The sequence below is a fragment of the Pseudorasbora parva genome, chromosome 2 (assembly GCF_024679245.1).
Source record: "Pseudorasbora parva isolate DD20220531a chromosome 2, ASM2467924v1, whole genome shotgun sequence".
Classification (NCBI taxonomy): Eukaryota; Metazoa; Chordata; class Actinopteri; order Cypriniformes; family Gobionidae; genus Pseudorasbora; species Pseudorasbora parva.
Window position 1 is genome coordinate 3,849,288 of NC_090173.1, and position 27,601 is coordinate 3,876,888.

Sequence of the window (27,601 nt, forward strand, 5' to 3'; positions counted from 1 at the left end):
ATATGAAGTTCTTTGAATTTTTCTTTGAATTATTTGATTATTTAATTATTATTTAATAATTTGAATTTAAATTCTGCTTCCTTTAATTCAAATTCGAATTGTAATTCTATATCCTGTTTTTGACATCAATTTAAATCAATTCAAGTTCAAGAATTGTGCACAAGCCTGATCAGCATATTATCTATCTTTATTCTGATTTGCTGTTACAAAAACATTATTCCTGTCAGGACATATGACAAACTACTACTAAACTGTTCTACTGAACGATAATATATTCACACTCACTAAAACACATTTTGCATTGTGGTCCATTTATCATTTAAAACTTTCATTCAACTTCAGAACACAAACTTCAAACACATTTTCAGATGAAGCGGTGATTTTTAAAAATTCAAAATGTGGTTCATAGGTTCAATTTTTCATAGGTGTGTGTGTGCGTGTGTGTGTGTGTGTGTGTGAGAGTGAATGTTTCAATATCACACTCTTGATGTTTTAGAGTGTCACCTCTTTACTGCTGTGTACTTTTTTCTGTATTGTGGCTGATTTGTAGATTGTACACAGAAATATTCAGAGAATTGTTGTGTTTTCGCCGATTTCCCATTAATTTCCTATGGTCGGTCATAAAGAGACAATGAAGACAATGAACGCTGTTTTTTTTTTTTTCCGACCAATTAGCATGCTCGAATCATGTCCGATGAAGCTGTGACTTTTAAAATTTTAAAACAGAAAATGTTTCGGTCAGAAATGACTGAAGAGCACCAGTAACTTAATTTATTCCTCCAAAGCTTGACATATTCTGCATTATACAGTTAATACATTTTTTATGAAAGGATTCTGCAATTCTGTCTATTTTTTCTGGATCACTCCATCACTCTCCATTTTAAAATGACACTGTAAATGCGGTTGATGTAATAATCAATGCACACTATGCTGTACTGTTGACCAAAAATTGCTGCAAATACCAGTATAGTGAAGCTGTTGTCGATTCCAGTGTTTCCCAACCTTTTTTCAGTCATGGCACCCTTTGAAAATGTTCACAATGTAGTGGCACCCCCTCGCATACGTTACTCCAGGAGTGTAACGGTACAGGTGCAAAACGGTCGAATGAAACAAGGGGCCAAGCAAGAGAGTAAGAGAGGCAGAGGAAGAGCTAAGGAAATGCAGCTGAACGAATATGCGTGTGTCTTCATCATAGAGTCAGCACTAAACACTGGTCAGATAGGAAGAGGCTCACAACCACAGGAGGAGCTGATGATGATAAAGGAAGAGCTGTGACTATATAAAGAACAGAAAGACTGACAGAGACAGAAAATGGCTGATAAGTGTGATCTGTGTCTGCTGGGACTGATCGTTCTCTCTTCTCTTCTCTCAGGTAAACACATCTGTTTATCTATAAGATATCATAAAGATCTGTATGATGTGAACATATTCAAAAACTGATTGTGGCAAGTGTTTGGTAAAAAGTTTAAACTGTTGCTGAAAGTCATGTCATGGCGTTTGGTTGTGTTTTATTCCTGAATGCACTGATATTTGTTATAATGTGTGTCATAGTGTCATTCAGATCTGATGTAAAGCTCTTCATTTATTATCAATCATTCATTTACTCACAGAGAGATGTTTCAGCTATTTATACCTGATAATTAAACATTATATGAATTATAGAAACAATCATGACTGTTTAAAGATTGTATTAAAGGTCCCGTTCTTCGTGATTCCATCTTTCAAACTTTAGTTAGTGTGTAATGTTGCTGTTAGAGCATAAATAATACCTGTAAAATTATAAAGCTCAATGCCAAGCGAGATATTTTATTAAACAGAAGTTCCCTTTCAAAGCCTACAGCGAACGGCCGGTTTGGACTACACCGCTGCACTTCCTGCTGTAATGACGTCACTAGAACCGTTTGTTGACTCCGCCCACAAGAACACGCAAAATAGGGAGCGTGGTCTCGTTGCTCTCCCATGTGGAGAAGAGCACGCATTCAGCGCTTGCATCGCCCCGTTATGGTAAGAGGCAGGACCTTTCCGGGCAAAGTGCGCTAAGCTGCTGTCCAATCACAACACGGGAAGCGCTAGCCCAATCAGAACTCATTACGTGTTTCTGAAGGAGGAACTTCATAGAACAAGGAAATCATCAGGCCGTTTTTAGGACAGAGAAAACGTCACCGGTTACTGTCGTAACCTCGGTTCCCTGAGAGACGGGAACGGGACATGGCGTCAGAAGCTGACGCTTGGGGACTCCCTTCCTTCCTACATTACTGAAATATTATTGCACAATGCCAGTGAAGTTGCAACTGTCACTGGCCAATGCCAGTCAAGACAGTGAAAGGGGGCGGAGCCCAACTGCTATATAATGTATCGTCTTGGCGGCATTTGCTCAGAATCTTCCGACTGACAAGAGTACAGCAGATCTGAACTGTGAGCTCGGCGGCTTACGCCATGTCTCGAATTCCAACTATACGACCTGGTCATACAAATGTCGTTGATTGGGACGCCTTTAGACCATGCCCATGAAGAGGCAATTGCCCTTGTTGAATGTGCTCTAATACCAATAGGGCACTCCATTCCTTTGCTAGAATAAGCCAAAGCAATCGCCTCAACTATCCAATGCGACAGTCGTTGCTTAGAGACAGGCTGTCCCTTAGCGTTGCCCCCAAAGCACATGAACAATTGATCCAACTACCAGAACCGAGCTGTGCGGTTGACATAAACTCGTAAGGCTCGCAAAGGGCATAACACATGTTGGAAAGTGTCAAGTGTCAACACTGGGAGTGTTACCACTTGTGCTCTGAACGATGTAGAAAGCGATTTAGGCATGTAGCCTAGTCTGGGCTGTAGAGTGACGTTGCAATCACCTGGTCCAAATTGCATTCAGTCAGCATTCACAGAGAGCGCTTGTAAATCCCCTACGCACTTAACCGAGGCGAGTGCGATCAGAAGTGCGGTTTTAAGCGAAAGCTCCCTTAAGCCTACAGACATCAGCGGCTCAAAGGGAGGTGCGCTAGAGCCCAGAGGGTTAAGGCCAAGTCCCACGACGGTACCGTAGGGGGCGAGAAGGTCTCAACCGTCTCGTGCCTCTCAAAAATTTTGCAACTAGGCCGTTCCTACCCAGCGAGCGTCCGTCGATAGTAACGTGAAAGGCTCAGATAGCAGCAACATAAACTTTAAGAGTGGAAGGCATACTGCCGCCGTCCATCCACTGCTGTAGAAAATTCAGAATGTCCGACACGGAACAGTTCTCCGGGTCGCAACCACTCAACTCACACCACTTCACAAGCACGGCCCATTAAGAAGCGTATAGGCGTCTTGTAGAGGGGGCTCGAGCCTCTGTAATTGTGTTCATAATACGGCGAGAAAACGAATCCCCTATTACTGGCTCCCGCACACCGCCCACACATGGAGTTTCCACCATTTGGGGTTGGGGTGCCATATTGAGCCGCCTGCCTGCGACAGGAGGTCCCGTCTCAGCGGGATCATCCACGGGGGGGGCTGGCAGTATTTCCATCAGATCGGGAAACCACGGTCTGTTCGGCCAAAATGGGGCGACCAGCAGCACTGACGCTCTCTCCTCCTTGATTTTGTGCAGCACCTGCAGCAAAATTTTCAAGGGGGGAAACGCATATAGACGGGTGTTCAGCCACTGCATCGTGAGTGCATCCCCGCCCAGGGGAGAGTCTCCATTCCCTACAACATATCCGCGCCGCTGTTCAGGTAGCCCGGAACGTGTGCCGCTCTGATGGAGAGCAGATGGCGATCGGCCAACAGTAAGAGGTGAACCACCTGCTCGTACAGGGCTTTCGAGTGTACCCCGCCTTGGCGGTTTATGTATGACACTACCGATGTGTTGTCTGTGCGAATCAGCACATGGTGCCCTTGGATTTGGACTAGCGTGAGAAAACTTTGGAAAGCCAACAGGACCGCTCGCAATTCCACACGATTTATGTGCCAAGTTTCCCATATGGAAAAGTCTCGCTAAAAACATGTGTGATTCTTATATGTTCCAACAGAAAACTATAAGGATCATATATGCTGCAAAAACCACATATACAAATTGTACAATATTCATGTATGTTCAATCATATATGTCCTACACTGTAAAAAATATATATGGTGGATTGTGTTAAATACAACCCCTGCAAATCAGTGAGATTTTACTTTAGTAAATGAATTAGCAAGTAAAACGAATAAAAATGGGTAACCCTAATGCAAAGAAAATATTTCCTTATATATGTGAATGATAAATATATTAAATTATTTAACTGCATATTAAAAATATACAGGATAAATATATTACAATATTTAATAATACATGAGGAATTGCTGCTTTCAATTAGAAAAATATGGGACAATATATTTATGTATGTTATTGTATTTGATGTGCATTTGATGATATACCCAAACATATATTGAACAAAATAAAAGGATCTGTAGTCCGTTACAGTTACTGAGAAAAAAAGTGCTATTATAATACAGTTACTTATGAAAATGTTAACAATTACAAAGAGTTTTATATATATTTCTAAGTCAAGCACACCGGCATGTTCCTAAATATTTAGCAAAGAGCTGTAACTGCTGAAAAGTGCACCGACATTATTTTTAATAAAAGTAACAGTTTTATTGTTTTTTGGCCAAAAGTCAACCTCACTATCTCCACTATTTCAACCTATCTCCCTCTATTAAATTGAGCAAAAACACATGAAATAACAATTATTTTAACATTTAACCTCCTTTAAATCAGAAGTAAAGCATGATGGGAAGTAGAAATTTGTTGTAACTCATTCTGTAAAAGTGTTTATGTGTGTACATGCATTCACATTAATATGGGAAATTCAATCTACAGTAAGGCTACACAATAAAGGATACAACTTAATGGATATTACATGTAATACTATTTATATCTTAATTACTTAATATTGTATGTGTTAAAATATAGCGATATTTTATAAATATAGTCAATATGCATACATTACAGTGGCTATATTAAAAAAGGCTTTATTTTCCTTTATTCCTTTATATTTCCTTTAATATAGGCTATTTTGCATATAATTGCAGTATATTCCCATATATTTGTTTCGTAATGTTCTACCTATACAAACTTTTTGTTAACAGTAATATCAGCAATATTTAAAAAATAATAATTAAACACTTAAAAATAGCCTTAGTTCTGTCATCGCAAACTGCGCATGCGTCAACGCGCCGCGGCCAGGCGGAAATCAATCGCGGGTTCTTGTTGTCTCCGTGATATGATTGCCTCCCAGCGGGACCGCGAAGTGTCGAGCTCCAGGTAAGATTTGTGTTTGTCATGTCGTTCTCAATGCAAATGATAACTTATTTAATGGCAAGATTTGCTAAAAGATTTGTAAATTGTTCGTTTCTGTTATCATGTCGGTGCCACAGCCTTAGTGTTAGGTAATGTACAGGTAACGTTAAGCCTAATTATGCTGCGCGCACGTGCAAAAATTAAATTACAAGTATTTAATCTACCAAAACAAGTGAAAAATGCTTATATTTGTACTAAAGTTATTAAACTATATGATTGGTCTCCTCATTTGTTAGTCCCTTTGAATGAAAGCTAAATGATCAAATGTAAAAAACGACTATTCTAGTTGTTTAACTATGTCATTTGATAACTAAGTTAAACCCTAAAGCTCATGGTTTGCATAGATAACGTTATACAACGATTGTGTGACAATGAAAGCTGTGTGACACTGACAAAAAGCAAAAGTTAGAATAAATGTGATGTGAATTGTTTACCGGTATGTTCCTTTTGTGATCATTAATAGTCTATTTTGTGCCAATTCACTTTAAAAGAGTTAATGTTTTAGTGAACTTGAGTTTGCAAATTGCTGTAATGTAGTTAAAATATAGCTAAAATATAAACTTCTATCATTTGCATTCATGTAACTGCAACAAATATGAATCTAAATGATGTATAATATTACAATTTTGTAATAGAAAGTAAGTTACTGTATAAGAATATATTGTTATACTGAAAAAAAAAAACGTTATATTGAAACGTGTTTCTAATATTCCTGTATGTAAATGGGGTGGTCAAGAAGATTTTCTTTTTCTTCCACAGAAAGATCTTCATGAAAACATTTGAAGACCACGCAAGAAGAACAGGTTCAGCCACAGACTGTTTCATCCCATGAGGACTGGTTCAGTTCTGAAGGGGAAGTGTTGAAGAAGTTTATGTAATGTGAGTTGTAAGACTTGAACTAATGTTAACAAATGAGACTTTATTGTAATTTATTAACTAACATGAACTAACAATGCGCAATACATTATTACAGTATTTATTAAACTTTGTCAATTTTTAACGTTTAGTTCACCCAAAAATGTATGTTGTTAAAATGACCCTCATGTCGTTCCAAACCCATAAGACGTTCATTTATTTTCAGAACACAACAAATAAAGCTTTAATATGTGTACTATAATTACTTTGTGAAATAAGTTAATATAGTAATTGATATAGATACTGATATAGATATCCATATTTATAACCTTATTGACTAAAATAACAAGCTCATGACAGACGACTTGCGTCCAGAGAGTGACCTGAGTGATGCGATGTAGGAGTAGCGTAAGCTTCAATGTCTCTCTGGGCAACAAAATCAAGCTCTTCTCTTTTATCGAATCCTCTTTAAATTCAAATTTGTGACCAGTGTTTTGTTTTCCTCTATTCTCTGCATAACCGCATTCATCAATACATCATGCTTCAGGTCAGAGGTCACTCTTTTGTTGTAAGTAGACACGCACAGTTGACTGCCGGAAGATATTTTAGTCTAAAGTCAAAAATATGGATATTTTTTAAATGATTTTTTAAAATGTCCTGATAATTTACTCACCCCCATGTCATCCAAGATGTTCATGTCTTTCTTTCTTCAGTCGAAAAGAAATTCCGTTTTTTGAAGAAAATATTCCAGGATTTTTCATCATATTATGGTTTTTAGTTGCAACCAAAATACTGAAGGTCCAAATCAATGCAGTTCCACCTCCGTGTTTACAAATCACTCATGTGAAGAGTAATACAAATGCCCTCTAGCCAATAAAAAAAAGATAAAACAACGATATTGGATGATTTTGAAGTTGAAAATTGAGTGTTTTTGCTCTTCACACGAGTGCTCAGTAAACACGAGAGCGGGACTTCTGTCTATGTGACCATTTACACGTGATTACGTCATCCTTGGCACTTCGCAGAGCTGAGCAAGTTGAACAATTAAGGTTGAAAAGTATAAACATTTTTTTAAATGACTGATCGTTTGACTAGATAAAACCCTGTTCCTCATCCGGGATCACACAGAGGCTATGAAGCCCTTTGAAACGGCGTTGATCTGGACCTTTAACATTTTGGTTGCAACTGAAAAGCATTATATGATGAACAATCCTGGAATGTTTACTTCAAGAAACTTAATTTCTTTTCCACTGAAGAAATAAAGACATGAACATCTTGGATGAGATGGGGGTGAGTAAATTATCAGTCAATTTTTATTTTGGGGTGAATTAATCCGTTAATTAACTTTGATCGATGGCCATGACACTGTGTTCAGTGTATTTTGTTGTTGTTTTTTTCCTCAGCAAAGTTCAGTTTGCTATCAAGTTGGAATTGTAAATTACTCATGTGGAGAATAATTTGAGTGTTTCATTTTGTGTTGAAATAAAAGTGTTTCCATCACAAATGTGTGTATGTCATTGATTGAAATCATATATGGTTAGTATATGCAGAGATGTTGTAATATTGACTGAAATCATGTATGATTATTATATGTAGTTTATATGTATATTATATAAACTTGAAGAGCTAACACACCATTTCCCTATTAAAAAAATATGAAATCTGTATAAAAAGCATATAAAAAAATGACACAAAATATAAATAAATCCTATATGAATTTAATATGACTAGCATATGATTCAGTATAAGAACTTTATATGATTTGTATATGAATATCATGTATTTTCTACTAATACCATATACCATTGCATACAGTTTACATGTAAAACTCATATAAGATTTTTGCAGTATTCATACATGACCCAAAAGTTTTCTGTGTGTTTTTTAGTATGAAATGGGCCATAAACGGTCTGATTTTGTGTATGACATATATGGGACTTACATTAAACATATAAGATAATTCTGACTGATTTAAGTAAGGAACATATATGGTCACTATATATGAACCATATAGGTTTTTTTCATATGGGTTTCTCCGTCCACAAGCCCGATGCTGGCACGCCGTCACAATGGGCTCCCTAGCCCATCGTCGACGCGTCCGTCGTGACCACTTTCCGCCGCGTCACCGCTCCTAGCTGGACGCCGCGTAGGTACAGGTCCAGATTCCGCCATGGTCTCAGGGCAGTCGAGCATTTGCGCTTGACCACAACGCGGGCACGGCCCATTTTCCAAGCTCTTCTCGGTACTCGCTTTTTTAGCCACAATTGAAGGGGCCGCATGAAAAGCAGCCCGTAGTGACAGACCGTTGCGGCCGCCGCCATCCGTCCCAAAAGCCTCTGATACTCCTTCAGTGCCACAGTTCATTATGAGTGTTGGAAACAGTTCTGCTGCCTAATATAGTTGATGAATAAAAGGTTCAAAAGAACTGCATTTATTCAAAATAAAACATATTTTCAAATAATATAAATCTCCTTTACTATCAATTTAACACATCCTTGCTGAATAGAATTATTGATTTATTGAAGACTGACTCCAAATGACTGACCAGTAGTGTATATTGTTGGTACAAAATATTTCTATTTTTAAAACATTTGCTTCTTTTTTTTAAACATATTAATTTTTATTTTTTATTCATCAAAGTATTATAAAAAAGTATCACAGGTTATGAAAAAATATATGTCAGCAGAACTGTCTCCAAAACTCATAATGAATCCTCATCTGAGAATGATTTCTGAAGGATCATGATCACTGAAGACTGGAGGAACCATCCTGAACATTCAGCTTTGATCACAGAAATAAATGATAATTTAAAGTATAAAAAAAATTAAAAGCCAATTATTTAAAATTTTAATAAATCACAATATATTTTTTTTCTGTATTTTTGATCAAATAAATGCAGGCTTGATGAGCAGAAGAAACTTCTTTCAAAAACATTACAAATAGTAATGTGTCCAAACTTTTGACCTGTACTGTATTTGATGACCGTTCATTTATTTCTGATTTACAGTGGCAAGAAAAGGGTTCAAAAGTTTACACACCGTTGATTGATAAAACTGTGTGTGTGTGTCCACATGTTCTTTTGAAATATCAGGACACAAAAGTGTATAATGATATGACACAGGTATTACAGGAGAGGGTGACATATGATATGAAATAAAGATTACCCATGTCCCCACTTTTCAAAAGGTGTGTGGGTATCTTTAGGGGTAGGGGCTGTGTGAGAATGCGCAGTTTGTACGGTATAAAAACCATTACGTCTAGAGTCCCTACAAAGATAGTGAACCAGACGTGTGTGTGTGTGTGTGTGTGTGTGTGTGTGTGTGTGTGTGTGTGTGTGTGTGTGTGTGTGTGTGTGAGAGAGAGTGCGTGAGCCTGTTTATGTTTTATGAGGACACACATTTGTATAACACTGGTATTACACAATAAATGTGGTTTATGAGGAAATTTCAAATGTCCTCATATTTCAAATAAATTTAAAAACATACTAAATTATGTGGTTTTTTTTAGTGAAAGTAAAAATGCAGAATGTTTCCTGTGATGGGTAGGTTTAGGGACAGGGGCAGTGTAAGGGGATAGAAAATACGGTTTGTACAGTATAAAAACCATTACGCCTATGGAGAGTCCCTGTAAACCACGTGTGTGTGTGTGTGTGTGTGTGTGTGTGTGTGTGTGTGTGTGTGTGTGTGTGTGTGTAATGGGTAGGTTTAGCACTAAATGGAAAATAACCCTCTTATTTGATTAAATCATGAACATTTTCACAGATTCTGAAAGCGGTTCTCACCGTTTCTCTTGCGTCTGTATATTTGTCTGTCTCTTTCTCAGAGTGGCTTGGACCGGATCTTCTTTATTTCTAGAACTGAACTCTATTCTGGAAACTGCTCAAATAGAGAAGAGAAACTAACAGTAGTGGTCTTGTGTTGAGCCAGTGTTCAGATCTCACACTGAAGATCATGCTCCTCAACCGCTGTCCTGTCAAAGTCTGTTCCTCTGAGGTTAGTGGTCAGGGTTAGACAGTCAAACATTCAACACAACACTTGTGTGAAAGTCAGTCTCTCTAGAGCAGGAGTTTTCAAACCTGGGGTCGAGACCCTCGGGTGGATCGCAAGACTTAAAACACTTTGCAGTTTTGAATAATGTCTTACTCTAATCTGAGCAAAAGGACAGAGTATTTTCTGTTTCCTCTGTTTGATCGCGCCGGCGCCTCAGGATCAAAATAAACTACAGTCAAGCAAACGTATTAAAGTGGCACTGCTCAGTTTAATATTTCAGTATTAATATTTCAGTTATTATTAATATGAATGTGTTCAGCGTGAGGTGTTGCCAAGCTCATTTTAGCGCGAGTGAAGAGGAGGATTTTCTGTCCATACTGTAACAGTCATGAAGTTTACATCATAAATAATAGTTTAGCATCTGAATACATCAAGAAATATGGAAACATTTGGATCTGTGCCGAATGAGAGAGTTCGGCTACATGAGCCCAACGCCACTTTAAATGAATTAGTTTGGGCTTGTTTATAGATACTCTTTCATTCTGGTTCTGTTCTGAATACCATTAAATGTTGGATATTAATAAGAGCGCTGTGAAGCAACACTTCTCCAGTGAGTTTGCATTACGTGAGGAGAAAACACTGCATTATTTCAATCCTCTGCTTTTTATGCTGGTATGTTTTCATTTATTAATATCATAATGATCAGTCAGATGTTCTGTGTTTCAGGTTCCAGTGGAGTGGATGATGGTGATGGTCATGTGTTCATCAGTTCTGGTGGAAATGTCCGTCTGTCCTGTAATAATGCTCTTTCTGACTGCACATCAACCACATGGACACACTATAACAGATTCAGACAATCAGCAGCCGTTGAACTGATTAATGGAGGGATGAAGAAGAAAGACACAGAGAGACATGAGAGTCTGAGTCTGGGGTCTGACTGCTCTCTGAACATCAACAACGTCACAATAGAAGATCGTGGATTATACACCTGCCAACAATATGTGAATGGACATCAACAAGGACCTGATGCTCGTGTTTATCTGCACGTTCTTCATGGTGAGTTTATGATTATGTGGTCAATTTAAAAAGGGCAGATTCTTTGTTTCAACTCCACAAATGATGTGTGTGTCTTGTGTTGTGTTTCAGTCTCTTCATCATCATCATCATCATCATCATCATCATCATCATCATCCTCTCAGACTGAGCTCAGTTCAGGCCGCTCTGTGACTCTCTCCTGTCAGTTGTATCCTGGATACTCTTGTGATGATTTGGTCAATACTGAGGATATTGAGCTGCTGTGGGTGAATCAGGCTGGTGTTGATCTTCAGACAGACTCCAGATATCAGATATCAGCTCCAGATCGCTGTATCATCACTCTGACTACAACACTCCTGAATGAAGATCACAACAGAGAGTGGAGATGTGAAGTTACTCAGAGAAAACAACTCAAGACCTCAGTCACACACACTGTCAAGAGTTCAGGTGAGAAAACACTCTTTATTTACAAAATACATTTAGGATTTGTGAAATATTAGTGGCCAAAGCCAGAAAATGCACAAAATCCTGATAATTTGACCTCCTATATGGGTCATACATGAAATATTGCATAAATGACAATAGTCATTAAACCCCAGTGTGACCCGTGTAGGAGCGTCAGTTTATGATTAATAATCAGGCTTAATAATGTCATTGATTCAGGACAGACTGAAGGTTTATGATTAATAATCAGGCTTAATAATGTCATTGATTCAGGACAGACTGAAGGTTTATGATTAATAATCAGGCTTAATAATGTCATTGATTCAGGACAAACTGAAGGTTTATGATTAATAATCAGGCTTAATAATGTCATTGATTCAGGACAGACTGAAGGTTTATGATTAATAATCAGGCTTAATAATGTCATTGATTCAGGTCAAACTGAAGGTTTATGATTAATAATCAGGCTTAATAATGTCATTGATTCAGGACAAACTGAAGGTTTATGATTAATAATCAGGCTTAATAATGTCATTGATTCAGGACAGACTGAAGGTTTATGATTAGAAATCAGGCTTAATAATGTCATTGATTCAGGACAGACTGAAGGTTTTATGATTAATAATCAGGCTTAATAATGTCATTGATTCAGGACAGACTGAAGGTTTATGATTAATAATCAGGCTTAATAATGTCATTGATTCAGGACAGACTGAAGGTTTATGATTAATAATCAGGCTTAATAATGTCATTGATTCAGGACAGACTGAAGGTTTATGATTAATAATCAGGCTTAATAATGTCATTGATTCAGGACGAACTGAAGGTTTATGATTAATAATCAGGCTTAATAATGTCATTGATTCAGGTCAAACTGAAGGTTTATGATTAATAATCAGGCTTAATAATGTCATTGATTCAGGACGAACTGAAGGTTTATGATTAATAATCAGGCTTAATAATGTCATTGATTCAGGACAAACTGAAGGTTTATGATTAATAATCAGGCTTAATAATGTCATTGATTCAGGACAGACTGAAGGTTTATGATTAATAATCAGGCTTAATAATGTCATTGATTCAGGACAGACTGAAGGTTTTATGATTAATAATCAGGCTTAATAATGTCATTGATTCAGGACAGACTGAAGGTTTATGATTAATAATCAGGCTTAATAATGTCATTGATTCAGGACAGACTGAAGGTTTATGATTAATAATCAGGCTTAATAATGTCATTGATTCAGGACAGACTGAAGGTTTATGATTAATAATCAGGCTTAATAATATCATTGATTCAGGTCAAACTGAAGGTTTATGATTAATAATCAGGCTTAATAATGTCATTGATTCAGGACAAAATGAAGGTTTATGATTAATAATCAGGCTTAATAATGTCATTGATTCAGGACAAACTGAAGGTTTATGATTAATAATCAGGCTTAATAATGTCATTGATTCAGGACACACTGAAGGTTTATGATTAATAATCAGGCTTAATAATGTCACTGATTCAGGACAAACCGAAGGTTTATGATTAATAATCAGGCTTAATAATGTCATTGATTCAGGACAAACTGAAGGTTTATGATTAATAATCAGGCTTAATAATGTCATTGATTCAGGACAGACTGAAGGTTTATGATTAATAATCAGGCTTAATAATGTCATTGATTCAGGACAAACCGAAGGTTTATGATTAATAATCAGGCTTAATAATGTCATTGATTCAGGACAGACTGAAGGTTTATGATTAATAATCAGGCTTAATAATGTCATTGATTCAGGACAGACCGAAGGTTTATGATTAATAATCAGGCTTAATAATGTCATTGATTCAGGACAAACCGAAGGTTTATGATTAATAATCAGGCTTAATAATGTCATTGATTCAGGACAGACTGAAGGTTTATGATTAATAATCAGGCTTAATAATGTCATTGATTCAGGACAGACTGAAGGTTTATGATTAATAATCAGGCTTAATAATGTCATTGATTCAGGACGAACTGAAGGTTTATGATTAATAATCAGGCTTAATAATGTCATTGATTCAGGACAAACTGAAGGTTTATGATTAATAATCAGGCTTAATAATGTCATTGATTCAGGACAGACTGAAGGTTTATGATTAATAATCAGGCTTAATAATGTCATTGATTCAGGACAAACCGAAGGTTTATGATTAATAATCAGGCTTAATAATGTCATTGATTCAGGACAAACCGAAGGTTTATGATTAATAATCAGGCTTAATAATGTCATTGATTCAGGACAGACCGAAGGTTTATGATTAATAATCAGGCTTAATAATGTCATTGATTCAGGACAAACTGAAGGTTTATGATTAATAATCAGGCTTAATAATGTCATTGATTCAGGACAAACTGAAGGTTTATGATTAATAATCAGGCTTAATAATGTCATTGATTCAGGACAGACTGAAGGTTTATGATTAATAATCAGGCTTAATAATGTCATTGATTCAGGACAGACTGAAGGTTTATGATTAATAATCAGGCTTAATAATGTCATTGATTCAGGACAAACTGAAGGTTTATGATTAATAATCAGGCTTAATAATGTCATTGATTCAGGACAAACTGAAGGTTTATGATTAATAATCAGGCTTAATAATGTCATTGATTCAGGACAGACTGAAGGTTTATGATTAATAATCAGGCTTAATAATGTCATTGATTCAGGACAAACTGAAGGTTTATGATTAATAATCAGGCTTAATAATGTCATTGATTCAGGACAAACTGAAGGTTTATGATTAATAATCAGGCTTAATAATGTCATTGATTCAGGTCAAACTGAAGGTTTATGATTAATAATCAGGCTTAATAATGTCATTGATTCAGGACAGACTGAAGGTTTATGATTAATAATCAGGCTTAATAATGTCATTGATTCAGGACAAACTGAAGGTTTATGATTAATAATCGGGCTTAATAATGTCATTGATTCAGGACAAACTGAAGGTTTATGATTAATAATCAGGCTTAATAATGTCATTGATTCAGGACAAACTGAAGGTTTATGATTAATAATCGGGCTTAATAATGTCATTGATTCAGGACAAACTGAAGGTTTATGATTAATAATCAGGCTTAATAATGTCATTGATTCAGGACAGACTGAAGGTTTATGATTAATAATCAGGCTTAATAATGTCATTGATTCAGGACAAACTGAAGGTTTATGATTAATAATCAGGCTTAATAATGTCATTGATTCAGGACAAACTGAAGGTTTATGATTAATAATCAGGCTTAATAATGTCATTGATTCAGGACAGACTGAAGGTTTATGATTAATAATCAGGCTTAATAATGTCATTGATTCAGGACAAACTGAAGGTTTATGATTAATAATCGGGCTTAATAATGTCATTGATTCAGGACAAACTGAAGGTTTATGATTAATAATCAGGCTTAATAATGTCATTGATTCAGGACAAACTGAAGGTTTATGATTAATAATCGGGCTTAATAATGTCATTGATTCAGGACAGACTGAAGGTTTATGATTAATAATCAGGCTTAATAATGTCATTGATTCAGGACAGACTGAAGGTTTATGATTAATAATCAGGCTTAATAATGTCATTGATTCAGGACAGACTGAAGGTTTATGATTAATAATCAGGCTTAATAATGTCATTGATTCAGGACAAACTGAAGGTTTATGATTAATAATCGGGCTTAATAATGTCATTGATTCAGGACAAACTGAAGGTTTATGATTAATAATCAGGCTTAATAATGTCATTGATTCAGGACAAACTGAAGGTTTATGATTAATAATCGGGCTTAATAATGTCATTGATTCAGGACAAACTGAAGGTTTATGATTAATAATCAGGCTTAATAATGTCATTGATTCAGGACAGACTGAAGGTTTATGATTAATAATCAGGCTTAATAATGTCATTGATTCAGGACAAACTGAAGGTTTATGATTAATAATCAGGCTTAATAATGTCATTGATTCAGGACAAACTGAAGGTTTATGATTAATAATCGGGCTTAATAATGTCATTGATTCAGGACAAACTGAAGGTTTATGATTAATAATCAGGCTTAATAATGTCATTGATTCAGGACAGACTGAAGGTTTATGATTAATAATCAGGCTTAATAATGTCATTGATTCAGGACAAACTGAAGGTTTATGATTAATAATCAGGCTTAATAATGTCATTGATTCAGGACAGACTGAAGGTTTATGATTAATAATCAGGCTTAATAATGTCATTGATTCAGGACAAACTGAAGGTTTATGATTAATAATCGGGCTTAATAATGTCATTGATTCAGGACAAACTGAAGGTTTATGATTAATAATCAGGCTTAATAATGTCATTGATTCAGGACAGACTGAAGGTTTATGATTAATAATCAGGCTTAATAATGTCATTGATTCAGGACAAACTGAAGGTTTATGATTAATAATCAGGCTTAATAATGTCATTGATTCAGGACAAACTGAAGGTTTATGATTAATAATCAGGCTTAATAATGTCATTGATTCAGGACAGACTGAAGGTTTATGATTAATAATCAGGCTTAATAATGTCATTGATTCAGGACAAACTGAAGGTTTATGATTAATAATCGGGCTTAATAATGTCATTGATTCAGGACAAACTGAAGGTTTATGATTAATAATCAGGCTTAATAATGTCATTGATTCAGGACAAACTGAAGGTTTATGATTAATAATCGGGCTTAATAATGTCATTGATTCAGGACAGACTGAAGGTTTATGATTAATAATCAGGCTTAATAATGTCATTGATTCAGGACAGACTGAAGGTTTATGATTAATAATCAGGCTTAATAATGTCATTGATTCAGGACAGACTGAAGGTTTATGATTAATAATCAGGCTTAATAATGTCATTGATTCAGGACAAACTGAAGGTTTATGATTAATAATCGGGCTTAATAATGTCATTGATTCAGGACAAACTGAAGGTTTATGATTAATAATCAGGCTTAATAATGTCATTGATTCAGGACAAACTGAAGGTTTATGATTAATAATCGGGCTTAATAATGTCATTGATTCAGGACAAACTGAAGGTTTATGATTAATAATCAGGCTTAATAATGTCATTGATTCAGGACAGACTGAAGGTTTATGATTAATAATCAGGCTTAATAATGTCATTGATTCAGGACAAACTGAAGGTTTATGATTAATAATCAGGCTTAATAATGTCATTGATTCAGGACAGACTGAAGGTTTATGATTAATAATCAGGCTTAATAATGTCATTGATTCAGGACAAACTGAAGGTTTATGGGCAGCAGCTCACTGTGTTTCTCTCTCATATAAACAAGGCATAAATATCTTCATGTGGTTATTATAGTAACACATCTCTTCAATAACTGCCACTGTAAACTGTGATGATGGAACACAAACTGTATGTCATGATCAAGTATGAAAATATGATGTTAATGTCCTACAGATGATGTGTCTGAACATTCATCTTCTGCAGTCGATTCATCAACACTGATTCCAGTCAGCAGCTCAAACTCTCAGAAGAAATCAAGCTCAACTACATCAGCAGCTCCTACACAAGGTTCATGATCACATGATCACGTCATCAGTCTCTCACTTCAGCGCTTTGATCTGACTCTCAGTTTATCATCACTAATATCATCTACTCAAAGTAGCTCTTTAATCAGATCTGGCTGTGAGTTTAGGACATTGATACACAATAATCATAACTAGACTGTTATGAGCTGCTGTGAGAACTATTACAAACACACACACACACACACACACACACACACACACACACACACACTAGTCAAAACAGGGCTAAGATCAATGTTTATCACTTAAATGCTTTATCCAGAATATGGTGTATCTGAACTAAAAATCCATCCTTTAATTTGTACAGAAAACCAGAAATCATTAACTACCCGAAGCTCTGAGAGGACGACAGCCACACACACACCTGTGTTTACTGCACAAGGTATTTCTGCATGTCTTTCTTATTTCTGAGGTTTACAGAGCCAATTACTGAGAAAGAGCTGATCAAACTATTGAATCTGTAGACCTCAATCATTCACTTTCCTCACACACACAGGAAGTCAACGTAAAGCTGATGTAAATATACTCTTTCATTGGCGGTGCTTGTGAAGCAACTATTGTTGTTCTCCATACTTATTATTAATATTCCACAAACATCTCGGCACATACTCCTCCCACAGCGTTTGTCACAGACCCATGAATGACGTGTCATAACATGCAGATTATTCAGAAAAAAAATCCCATAGGCTTAACATAGCAACAATATTTAAAGAGTCATACTCAGAGCGAGGATTTCGTAGAAACTCGTGAGTTACCACATTTGAAGAGCCTGACATGACGCATGACGTTCATTCAAACAATTCAGATCATTTTGTCATATTTCCGTATGTTATATCTAGCTCCATATGTTAATATATAAACATAAAATGTAATACACACACTTTTCATTTGTAAAAAACCTAAACAAAAAACAACACATTTTAAATCGCAATCGCTAGATATTTGTCCCAAATCGTGCAGCCCTAGTCACGAGTTTTGCCACTGCAAGCACCACTCACATTTTCTTCAGGAAATGTACATTCTTGTATATGTGATTGAAAGAACAATGCTTTTTTTAATCCTAAATGATTTAAATAAGCATTTATTAAACAAATCATCCCATGTAAGTGTGAGCAGTTTGCTCCAGAACTCACACACACACACACACACACACACAATCATGTTTCCATGTTTTATGAGGACTGTCCATAGGCGTAATGGATTTTATACTGTACATCCTACCCCCCCCCCCCCCCCCCACACACACACACACACACACTGCCCCTAAACCTACCCATCACAGGAAACATTCTGCATTTTTACTTTCTCAAAAAAACTCCTTCTGTGTGATTTATAAGATGTTTTCCTCATGGGGACCTAAACATGTCCCCACAAGGACAAGGATTTCGGATATTGCCATCTTTGTGGGGACATTTTTTCCCCATAACGTAGGGATTACCAGGCCACACACACACACACACACACACACACACACACACACACACACACACCCTGGACCACAGCAGTTGTAATAAACCAGTCCCAGTTTGTAAAAGAAATGCCTTGATGTTCTGTTCATGTATCATTAAAATATGTTCTTTTCTTTTTCCATTTTGTTTTTAATATTTTGTATCATTAATTACAGCACCATCACTGCCACCAAACTCTCTGAATCAAGGTGTGTATGAACATCATCCTCATTCCAGTGGTTAAATTCACTCTAGAATCAGTATCTGAATGTCCTGAATCCTCTCTGGAGTTGTTAGAGCAGCTAAACACACACTCTGAATCAAGCCATGTTTAATTGGTAATCTACATCACTTTCTTATTTCATTCTCTTGTTCATAAACTCTGAGAGAAACAAGTACAGTGTATCCGGAAAGTATTCACAGCGCTTCATTTTTTCACATTTTGTTAGGATACAGCCTTATTCCAAGACAACATAAAGAAGTTTGTTTGAAACCTTTGCAAATATATACAAAATAATAAATAGATTTAAAAAATACATTCAGCAAAGGCTGTGAATACTTTTAAAAGGTTTATATACATATATATATACAGTCTTGTTCAAAATAATAGCAGTACAATGTGACTAACCAGAATAATCAAGGTTTTTAGTATATTTTTTATTGCTACGTGGCAAACAAGTTACCAGTAGGTTCAGTAGATTCTCAGAAAACAAATGAGACCCAGCATTCATGATATGCACGCTCTTAAGGCTGTGCAATTGGGCAATTAGTTGAAAGGGGTGTGTTCAAAAAAATAGCAGTGTCTACCTTTGACTGTACAAACTCAAAACTATTTTGTACAAACATTTTTTTTCAATCATTTTAGCAATCCTGTGAATCACTAAACTAATATTTAGTTGTATGACCACAGTTTTTTAAAACTGCTTGACATCTGTGTGGCATGGAGTCAACCAACTTGTGGCACCTCTCAGCTGTTATTCCACTCCATGATTCTTTAACAACATTCCACAATTCATTCACATTTCTTGGTTTTGCTTCAGAAACAGCATTTTTGATATCACCCCACAAGTTCTCAATTGGATTAAGGTCTGGAGATTGGGCTGGCCACTCCATAACATTAATTTTGTTGGTTTGGAACCAAGACTTTGCCCGTTTACTAGTGTGTTTTGGGTCATTGTCTTGTTGAAACAACCGTTTCAAGGGCATGTCCTCTTCAGCATAGGGCAACATGACCTCTTCAAGTATTTTAACATATGCAAACTGATCCATGATCCCTGGTATGCGATAAATAGGCCCAACACCATAGTAGGAGAAACATGCCCATATCATGATGCTTGCACCTCCATGCTTCACTGTCTTCACTGTGTACTGTGGCTTGAATTCAGAGTTTGGGGGTCGTCTCACAAACTGCCTGTGGCCCTTGGACCCAAAAAGAACAGTTTTACTCTCATCAGTCCACAAAATGTTCCTCCATTTCTCTTTAGGCCAGTTGATGTGTTCTTTGGCAAATTGTAACCTCTTCTGCACATGCCTTTTTTTTAACAGAGGGACTTTGCGGGGGATTCTTGAAAATAGATTAGCTTCACACAGACGTCTTCTAACTGTCACAGTACTTACAGGTAACTCCAGACTGTCTTTGATCATCCTGGAAGTGATCATTGGCTGAGCCTTTGCCATTCTGGTTATTCTTCTATCCATTTTGATGGTTGTCTTCCGTTTTCTTCCACGTCTCTCTGGTTTTGCTCTCCATTTTAAGGCATTGGAGATCATTTTAGCTGAACAGCCTATCATTTTTTGCACCTCTTTATAGGTTTTCCCCTCTCTAATCAACTTTTTAATCAAAGTACGCTGTTCTTCTGAACAATGTCTTGAACGACCCATTTTCCTCAGCTTTCAAATGCATGTTCAACAAGTGTTGGCTTCATCCTTAAATAGGGGCCACCTGATTCACACCTGTTTCTTCACAAAATTGATGACCTCAGTGATTGAATGCCACACTGCTATTTTTTTGAACACACCCCTTTCAACTAATTCAACTAATTGCCCAATTGCACAGCCTTAAGAGCGTGCATATCATGAATGCTGGGTCTCATTTGTTTTCTGAGAATCTACTGAACCTACTGGTAACTTGTTTGCCACGTAGCAATAAAAAATATAGTAAAAACCTTGATTATTCTGGTTAGTCACATTGTACTGCTATTATTTTGAACAAGACTGTATATATATATATATATATATATATATATATATATATATATATATAAATTGGGGGGGGGGGGGGTGTTTGAATCCATTTTGGAATTAGGCAACATAAAATGTGAAAAAGCTGTAAATACCTTCCGGATGCACTGTACCTCGCAAGTATCACTTTACTTCATGAGGAACATGGATAATTATGATTTTAATGTGACATTTATGACTTTATTTGTATTTCATGTATTTAAGGTTAAACAGTAATGCTGAACGTGTCTCTCTATACAGGCTCTCTCTCTGTGATTGTGATCGTTGCCGTTTTATTCGTCCTTCTCCTTCCTGCTCTTATTCTCTGGCTGATTTGGAAAAAAAGAGCCGGTGAGTTTTTACAGTTCCTCATATTTGGTAACAACAGCCAAAAAGACATCTTAACTATTTACAGATAAAAATAAATGTGTAATATAGAGAGAATTCCTCTGAGTAAAGAGAAATCAATGAGTTAACAATAATATTTCTATTCTATAGCACTAGAAATCTTCTTTTACAAACTGACAGTCATATGCATTAGAGGCTGTGTGTCTGATAAATATTCCCATGACATTATTTTTCAGGGAACAGAAGCGGCACGGATGACTCTGTGGTGAGTACTGCAGGTCGATCCATGAGTTATTAATGTTCATAAGTCTTATTATTCAGATCAATGACAAGTTAGTAAATGTGTACTCTTTCTGGTCTAAAGTAACAGATAAAAATACATATGATTGAAAAAATGACACAAACATTTCATTTCATACTCATTGCAGTAAACAATATGATCATCTCAAGTAATTTGTTGATGTTTTGATATTTGTATATTTCTGAAGAGTTAATTTAAGACCACACTCAAGAGTGTTAAAGTGTTAATAAACACTGAGTAGTGTTAAAGATTACCCCAAAATTAATTTAGATGTTTAACTGATTACCCAGCCAGGGCATTCAGAATGTAGTTATTTTTTTTCTTTTCAGTAGAATACAAATGAAGATTTTTAACCACAACCGTTGCTCGTATAATGCATGCGATTGGGGTGTTTTTCTATGAGAGTCGCTATGAGAGTAAAAAACACATAGCTATACAAATCCATATTAAACTCTGTGGCTCTATGACACATTGATGTTTTAATATGAGAAACCTAACAGTATTTATGGTATTTGTTTACCTCATATCAGACAGACCTCATCCAGTATTTCCAATGCCATTTCTCCTGCCGGAGAAGGTCAAAATAACTGTGTGATCATAGATATGTGTACATAGATACCTCATTCAACCAATCCGTGCAGGCACTAATGAGGATTTTATTTAAAGCCAAGTTTTCACATGCCAAGTCAGACTCAGCGAAAATAACTGTTACCATACTGCATGGTGTTGGAGAATCCCAGGGTAAGACTCCTGTCCCTCAGAAAGGTCCTGTTTCACAAACCAAGCCTGTTAAATCAAAATGTTATTGTCCTTTCTGTGATAAGACTTCGATAAGCTTACCTCCGATCAGGTCAGGACATGGATTTGTAGTAACAACCGTTGTTGGCGCAGCGCCAGGGCACACCACGCTGCTCAGTGCGACCTTAAGAAGCCTTGCAACATCTGTCAAGGTACCCATCTCCGCCCTCTTCATGAGGTGAATGTCAGTCCATCCCAGAAGGAAGATTCAGCTAATGTGGAGAAGAGCTGCCTGACAAATTCCTCTCCAGATCGGCTGTTCCTGAATAAACCCTCTGTCGGGGGTCAAGTTGTGCTCAAGGTGGTTCCTGTAAAACTACATTATAAAGATTGTCACATTCGCTCTTCTGGACGATGGCTCGGAGAGGACTGTTTTGCTTTCTGTCTTACCCAGTCAAGCAGCTACAGCAGAAGTACAGGCATTTACTTCTCATTGGTTCCGATCAGCCCCAGCTACGCTTGCGCGAGCGCTGACAGGTGGCAAACACGCGCAGTCTGACATCAGACTTCAGGAGTTTACATCACTGTTATTAACTATTTTTAGTGCAATTGGGTATATTATACTTATATTTGGTCATTATGCAAGATGGTGAGAAAGATTAGCCTTTGCTTTCACGGTCGCAGAACCGAAAGAACTGTCAGCTGAAGAACAAAATCTGTTTTATGCATCTGTGGGGTACGATCAGAGAGACTTAGGTACGACAACACCCCCAGACAGATGAGGCGATTTGGTTTTCAGTGGAGAGATGTTTTTATGTCGATAACTGCCTGCACAGCCTGCCTTCTGTTGGTAGAGCACAAAACTTGATTGATCGACTAAGGAACATTCTTCCTGGCGCTGGATTTGATATTCGCCAGTGGGCCTGCAATGATTCTGGTGTAGTGAATCACCTACCAACCAATGCCCGAGCTGCGAGTGTGGAACTCTGTCAAACATCCCTGAGTCAACACTGGGTCTGAGCTGGAACTAGCAGACAGACACGTTGTCCTACAAACACCGACCTGTGGTATATAACACTCCCACTTTGAGAAACATCCATAAGGTCCTAGCTACCCAATACAACCCTCTGGGATGGCTTCTACCTTGTACGACCTGAGCGAAGGTCATCATTAAGCAACTGTGGAACAAAGAGAGGGTGGGACGACCCCAACCTACTACCTGAGCTCCTCCAGTCTTGGAATGCATGGGAGGAGGAACTCTGATACCTTCCTTGTGTCACCTTTCCCCGGCCTTATGTACCTCCTGAAGTTGGGAAGGATGGTGCTACTCATGAGGTACATATCTTTTCAGATGCTTCTGAGCGAGCATATGGATCGGTGGCTTACCTCCGGATGACCAAGCAGGACGGTCGGACCTACCTGTCCTTCATTGTAGCACGCTCCCATGTCACTCCTAAACGGGTTCATTCTATTCCTAGCCTGGAACTCTGTGGAAGTCTAATCACTGCACAGTTGGCAAAGTTACTGGAGAACGAGTTGACCCTATGTATCAAGTCTATTTCCTTGTGGACAAGTCCTGTCGATACAAGGTCTTCGGGGCAAAACTGAATTGCAGAGATGCAGAAGATGCAAGAGCTGTCCAATAAGTGTTCTTGTCATTATGTCAGCTCTGCAGACAACCCTGCTGATGACCTTACAAACGGGAAACCTCTCCAATACCTTACTGAACCAAATCGATGGTCTCAAGGACCCTCTTTTCTCCTCCAATATCCCAAAGAGTGGCCAGTAATACCAAAGAGTAAAACCCTGGCAGATGATGAAAAACTGTGGAAATCTGCCTTCTGTGGGATTAATACCTTACCTCCCAACACTGGATGGAACTACAACACCTGGCAGGAACTATTGGACATGGCGGCCCAAGAACTTTGTGCTACCCTTGCTCCAGGGACTTCTCCACAGGCTGAGGGCAACTGCCAGGCTGAGCTCCATATCCTCAAATGGGTGCAGCAGGAATCCTTTTCTGAGGATTATAAACTGTTAGGGACAGGAAAGTCGGTTCGGTCCGGAAGTCAGCTGGTAACTCTAGCCCCTGAAATGGATCCATCCACTGGTCTGATCAGGACAGGAGGTCATTTGAGGAGGCTTGCATGCATCGATGACTCCGTTTTACATCCTCTGGTCCTGGATCCTAATCATCCGGTCACCCGTTTGATAATTCACCATTATGACCACCAGTTACATCACTCTGGATCAGAACGGCTGTTCGCGGAATTACGACGACACCACTGGGTTCTCCGTGGCCGTGAAGCTGTTCGCAGATTCCAGCATAGCTGCCCAGAATGTCAACGGTGGAGGGCCCAGTCAACAATCCCTAAGATGGCGGATCTACCCTCTACTCCACCTGACCAAGTGTCGAGGTGTCCATGAGCAAGACACCTAACCCCAGCTGCTCCCGACGAGCTGGATGGCGCCTTACATGGCAGACACCGCCGTCGGTGTATGAATGGGTGAATGTGAGGCAATATGTAAAGCGCTTTGGATAAAAGCGCTATATAAATGCAGTCCATTTACTCGCCTTCGACTCTACAAACCTGCCTTCCATTCTTGTGGAGTGGATTACTTTGGACCCCTACTGGTCAAGATTGGACGGCTTACAGAGAAGCATTGGGGTATTCTCTTTAAATGTTTGACCACTGAGCAATCCATTTATACTTACTTCCTATCATGAGTACAGACTCCTTCTTCATGGCTTTTAGAAGGTTTGTCGCAAGGAGAGGAACATCAGCAGAGTTATGGTCGGATCAGGGTACTAACTTCCGTGGGGATGAAAGGGAGTTACGGGAAGCTTATGCCGCATTGGCTCCTGACATACAGCATCAACTAGCCTGCCAGAGGATCAAATTTAACTTTAATCCTCCATCAGCCCCCCACTTCAGTGGAGTTTGGGAGAGAGAGGTGAGATCCGTTAAGTCAAGCCTGTAAACAGTTTTGAGTCCACAGTCAGTTCCAGAGGAAGTCGTAATGACAGTATTGCAGGATGTGAAGGCCATCCTGAACTCAAAACCCTTGAGGTATGTGTCAACAGATGTGGCAGACACTGACCCGGTGACACCAAATAGTCTCCTCATGGGGTGGCCTGATGGATCTCTGCCTCAAATTATTTACCCTGAATCAGAGATGTTAAGTCGGCGGCCCTGGAGACATTCTCAGGTCCAAGCGGATCAATTCTGGTCCAGGTTCATAAGGGACTATCTTCCAAACCTCCAAACTTGGCAGAAATGGCAAGCCTCGCCACCTGACTGGAAGGAGAAAACATTTGTTCTGATTGTAGACCCCCCAACTACCTTGGAAATGATGGGCTGTGGGACAGGTCATCAAGACTCACCTAATTCCAGATGGTCATATCCGGTCAGCTGATGTGAAGATAAAGGGTCAAGTCTACACTAGACCGGTTGCCTGCCTGTCATCCTCCCAGCCTTACCCAATGATGAACCAAATGCCCCCAACCATTTGGTTCATCAATTAGTTGTGTTTCATGGACGCAAAGATGCTCCACATCTTTGGGGGTGGCTGTATTGAAGGCTCTTTCAGTTGGGACTTTTATTTTGAAACCAGAGTTGCAGTAATATTCCGGTAGTGAGTAAACAGTGTAATCAGTTGTGCTGCCGCTGTCCGCTGTTTCTGTGTGATCGGTGCGAGCTGTCAGCTGTAAAGAGGTTCAGTCCTGTTAGTTTGTGGTAATTTCTGCTGATGTCACATCGAGATGTTAGTCACTGACCTTAAAGTAAGTTTATTCACTTATATTTATATTGACAGTGATTTGAACAGTCTTACATGCGTCAGTGCATGCCCAGTCATGTCCTGTAGCGATTGTTCTGTGTCATTCAGATAGGTAGTATTATTTCACGAGAGTTTTCAGTTTATGATGTTGCAGATCAGTGTTACAAGTTATTAATTAAGTCTTGATTAGGCGATATTGATCTGTTAAGCTGTTATGATCCTAAATGAACGTTATGTTTATTTGAGTGCTGCTCATATGTGCCAAAAGGATGTCCTTATATGGTCACTGTATGGTGTTCATTACAAATGATCGCTTATGGCTTTCATTTCCTGTAAAGATACCGTGTTTCTGTTTATTTAACTGGATATTTAGTAAAGAAATGTCACTGATGTGAATAAGGAATACTTATTTTCCACTATGTAACAGTGAAGGCTTATAATTGTTAATATATTTGATTTATTCATTATCTTTATTGTACTTATTATTTTCTAGACTACATGCATAATTGGTTGAGCATCTGTGGTTCATCCCTCTCCCACCAATACAAAGTTGATCTGATCACCTGTCTCCTCATTATTTGTGCTCTGACTAGCACCCAGGGGGATGGACCATTATTTTTAAGATAACTGATGTTAACGAGCAGATTTTCACAAAACTTGATGAAATTGCCCAAACACTATTTTACCTGAAATATTTGCAGCATCTGTGTAACACAGTACTGATGGTACATATTTCTGATGTGCCATATTTCTATTGATGTTTAGGGGCGGACAGATGATGTGACTTACACTGAGGTCACTGGGTACAGTAAAAACACAGACAAAAAGAACAAGGTGAGCAAGCCCATGGTCTATAACGGTTTTATTCTTGTGTGCATTTCTTCAAAAGTCTTAATTTGAGCTCAAACAACATGCTGTAATAATTGTGTGTCGAAACTGTTTTGGCTTTGAAAACTTATTTGACAATAACTGTGATGTTGATTCAGGTTCACTGTGATGATAAAGTGACGTATGCTTCCATCAGAGGAGTGAATGCGTGAGTTCAGGAGGACTGCAATCAACTTTATGCCTCTGTGAAGAACCATGTTTTTTAGTTATTGCTTATTTTGGTCAGTTTGACATGTTTTTTATAGTTTCTGTCTGTTTGTTGATCAGTTAATGCTAGTGTGTATTATTAATTCAGGGTCTGCCAGTTTAAAGTCTAGAGATTAGAGGACAGTTTTCCTCTCTTAGATCGTTCTCATTAAATCATCTATTGCTGCAGATGAATTAACTCTCAGCTTGCACTAGTTATGAGAACAGCCAAAGCTACTCGATGATGAAAGTGTTTATCACTGTATGACAGGAATGATCATTTGGTGTTTGAGTCATTTGAGCAGCAGCTTTCAGCAATGTTTGAAATATTATATTCTATTTGCCAATAATAAAATAGCCTATATGTCAAACATGTTTATGGTGAAATATATTTTCCATCATTATGAATATTTTCTTGTGTAGACTCTGCAGATGTGAC

The 27,601-nt window shown here is 37.7% G+C and overlaps 2 protein-coding genes across 2 annotated transcripts in view; one reads left to right on the forward strand and one right to left on the reverse strand.

The window, feature by feature from the left end:
- LOC137048106 (zinc finger protein 665-like) overlaps positions 1–27,601 on the reverse strand; it is a 79,271-nt gene that overhangs the window by 12,636 nt on the left and 39,034 nt on the right. The gene's annotated exons all lie outside the window — the stretch shown is intronic.
- On the forward strand, positions 1,257–27,506 carry LOC137090349 (serine-rich adhesin for platelets-like). The gene is made up of 10 exons (XM_067454299.1): positions 1,257–1,372; positions 10,888–11,217; positions 11,308–11,643; positions 17,123–17,236; positions 17,561–17,635; positions 18,878–18,910; positions 21,183–21,272; positions 21,506–21,534; positions 26,854–26,922; positions 27,075–27,506. Exons 1-10 carry the CDS (start codon positions 1,312–1,314, stop codon positions 27,126–27,128), a joined length of 1,191 nt encoding a protein of 396 aa, XP_067310400.1. The 5' UTR covers positions 1,257–1,311; the 3' UTR covers positions 27,129–27,506.

What these genes read in the sequence shown, in the direction of transcription:
- LOC137090349 (XM_067454299.1), top strand. Translation starts at nt 1,312, where the DNA reads ATGGCTGATAAGTGTGATCTGTGTCTGCTGGGACTGATCGTTCTCTCT. An exon ending in ACCAAACTCTCTGAATCAAG is followed by an intron (nt 18,911 to 21,182) that starts GTGTGTATGAAC and finishes CTCTCTATACAG; the next exon opens with GCTCTCTCTCTGTGATTGTG. An exon ending in ACACAGACAAAAAGAACAAG is followed by an intron (nt 26,923 to 27,074) that starts GTGAGCAAGCCC and finishes ATGTTGATTCAG; the next exon opens with GTTCACTGTGATGATAAAGT.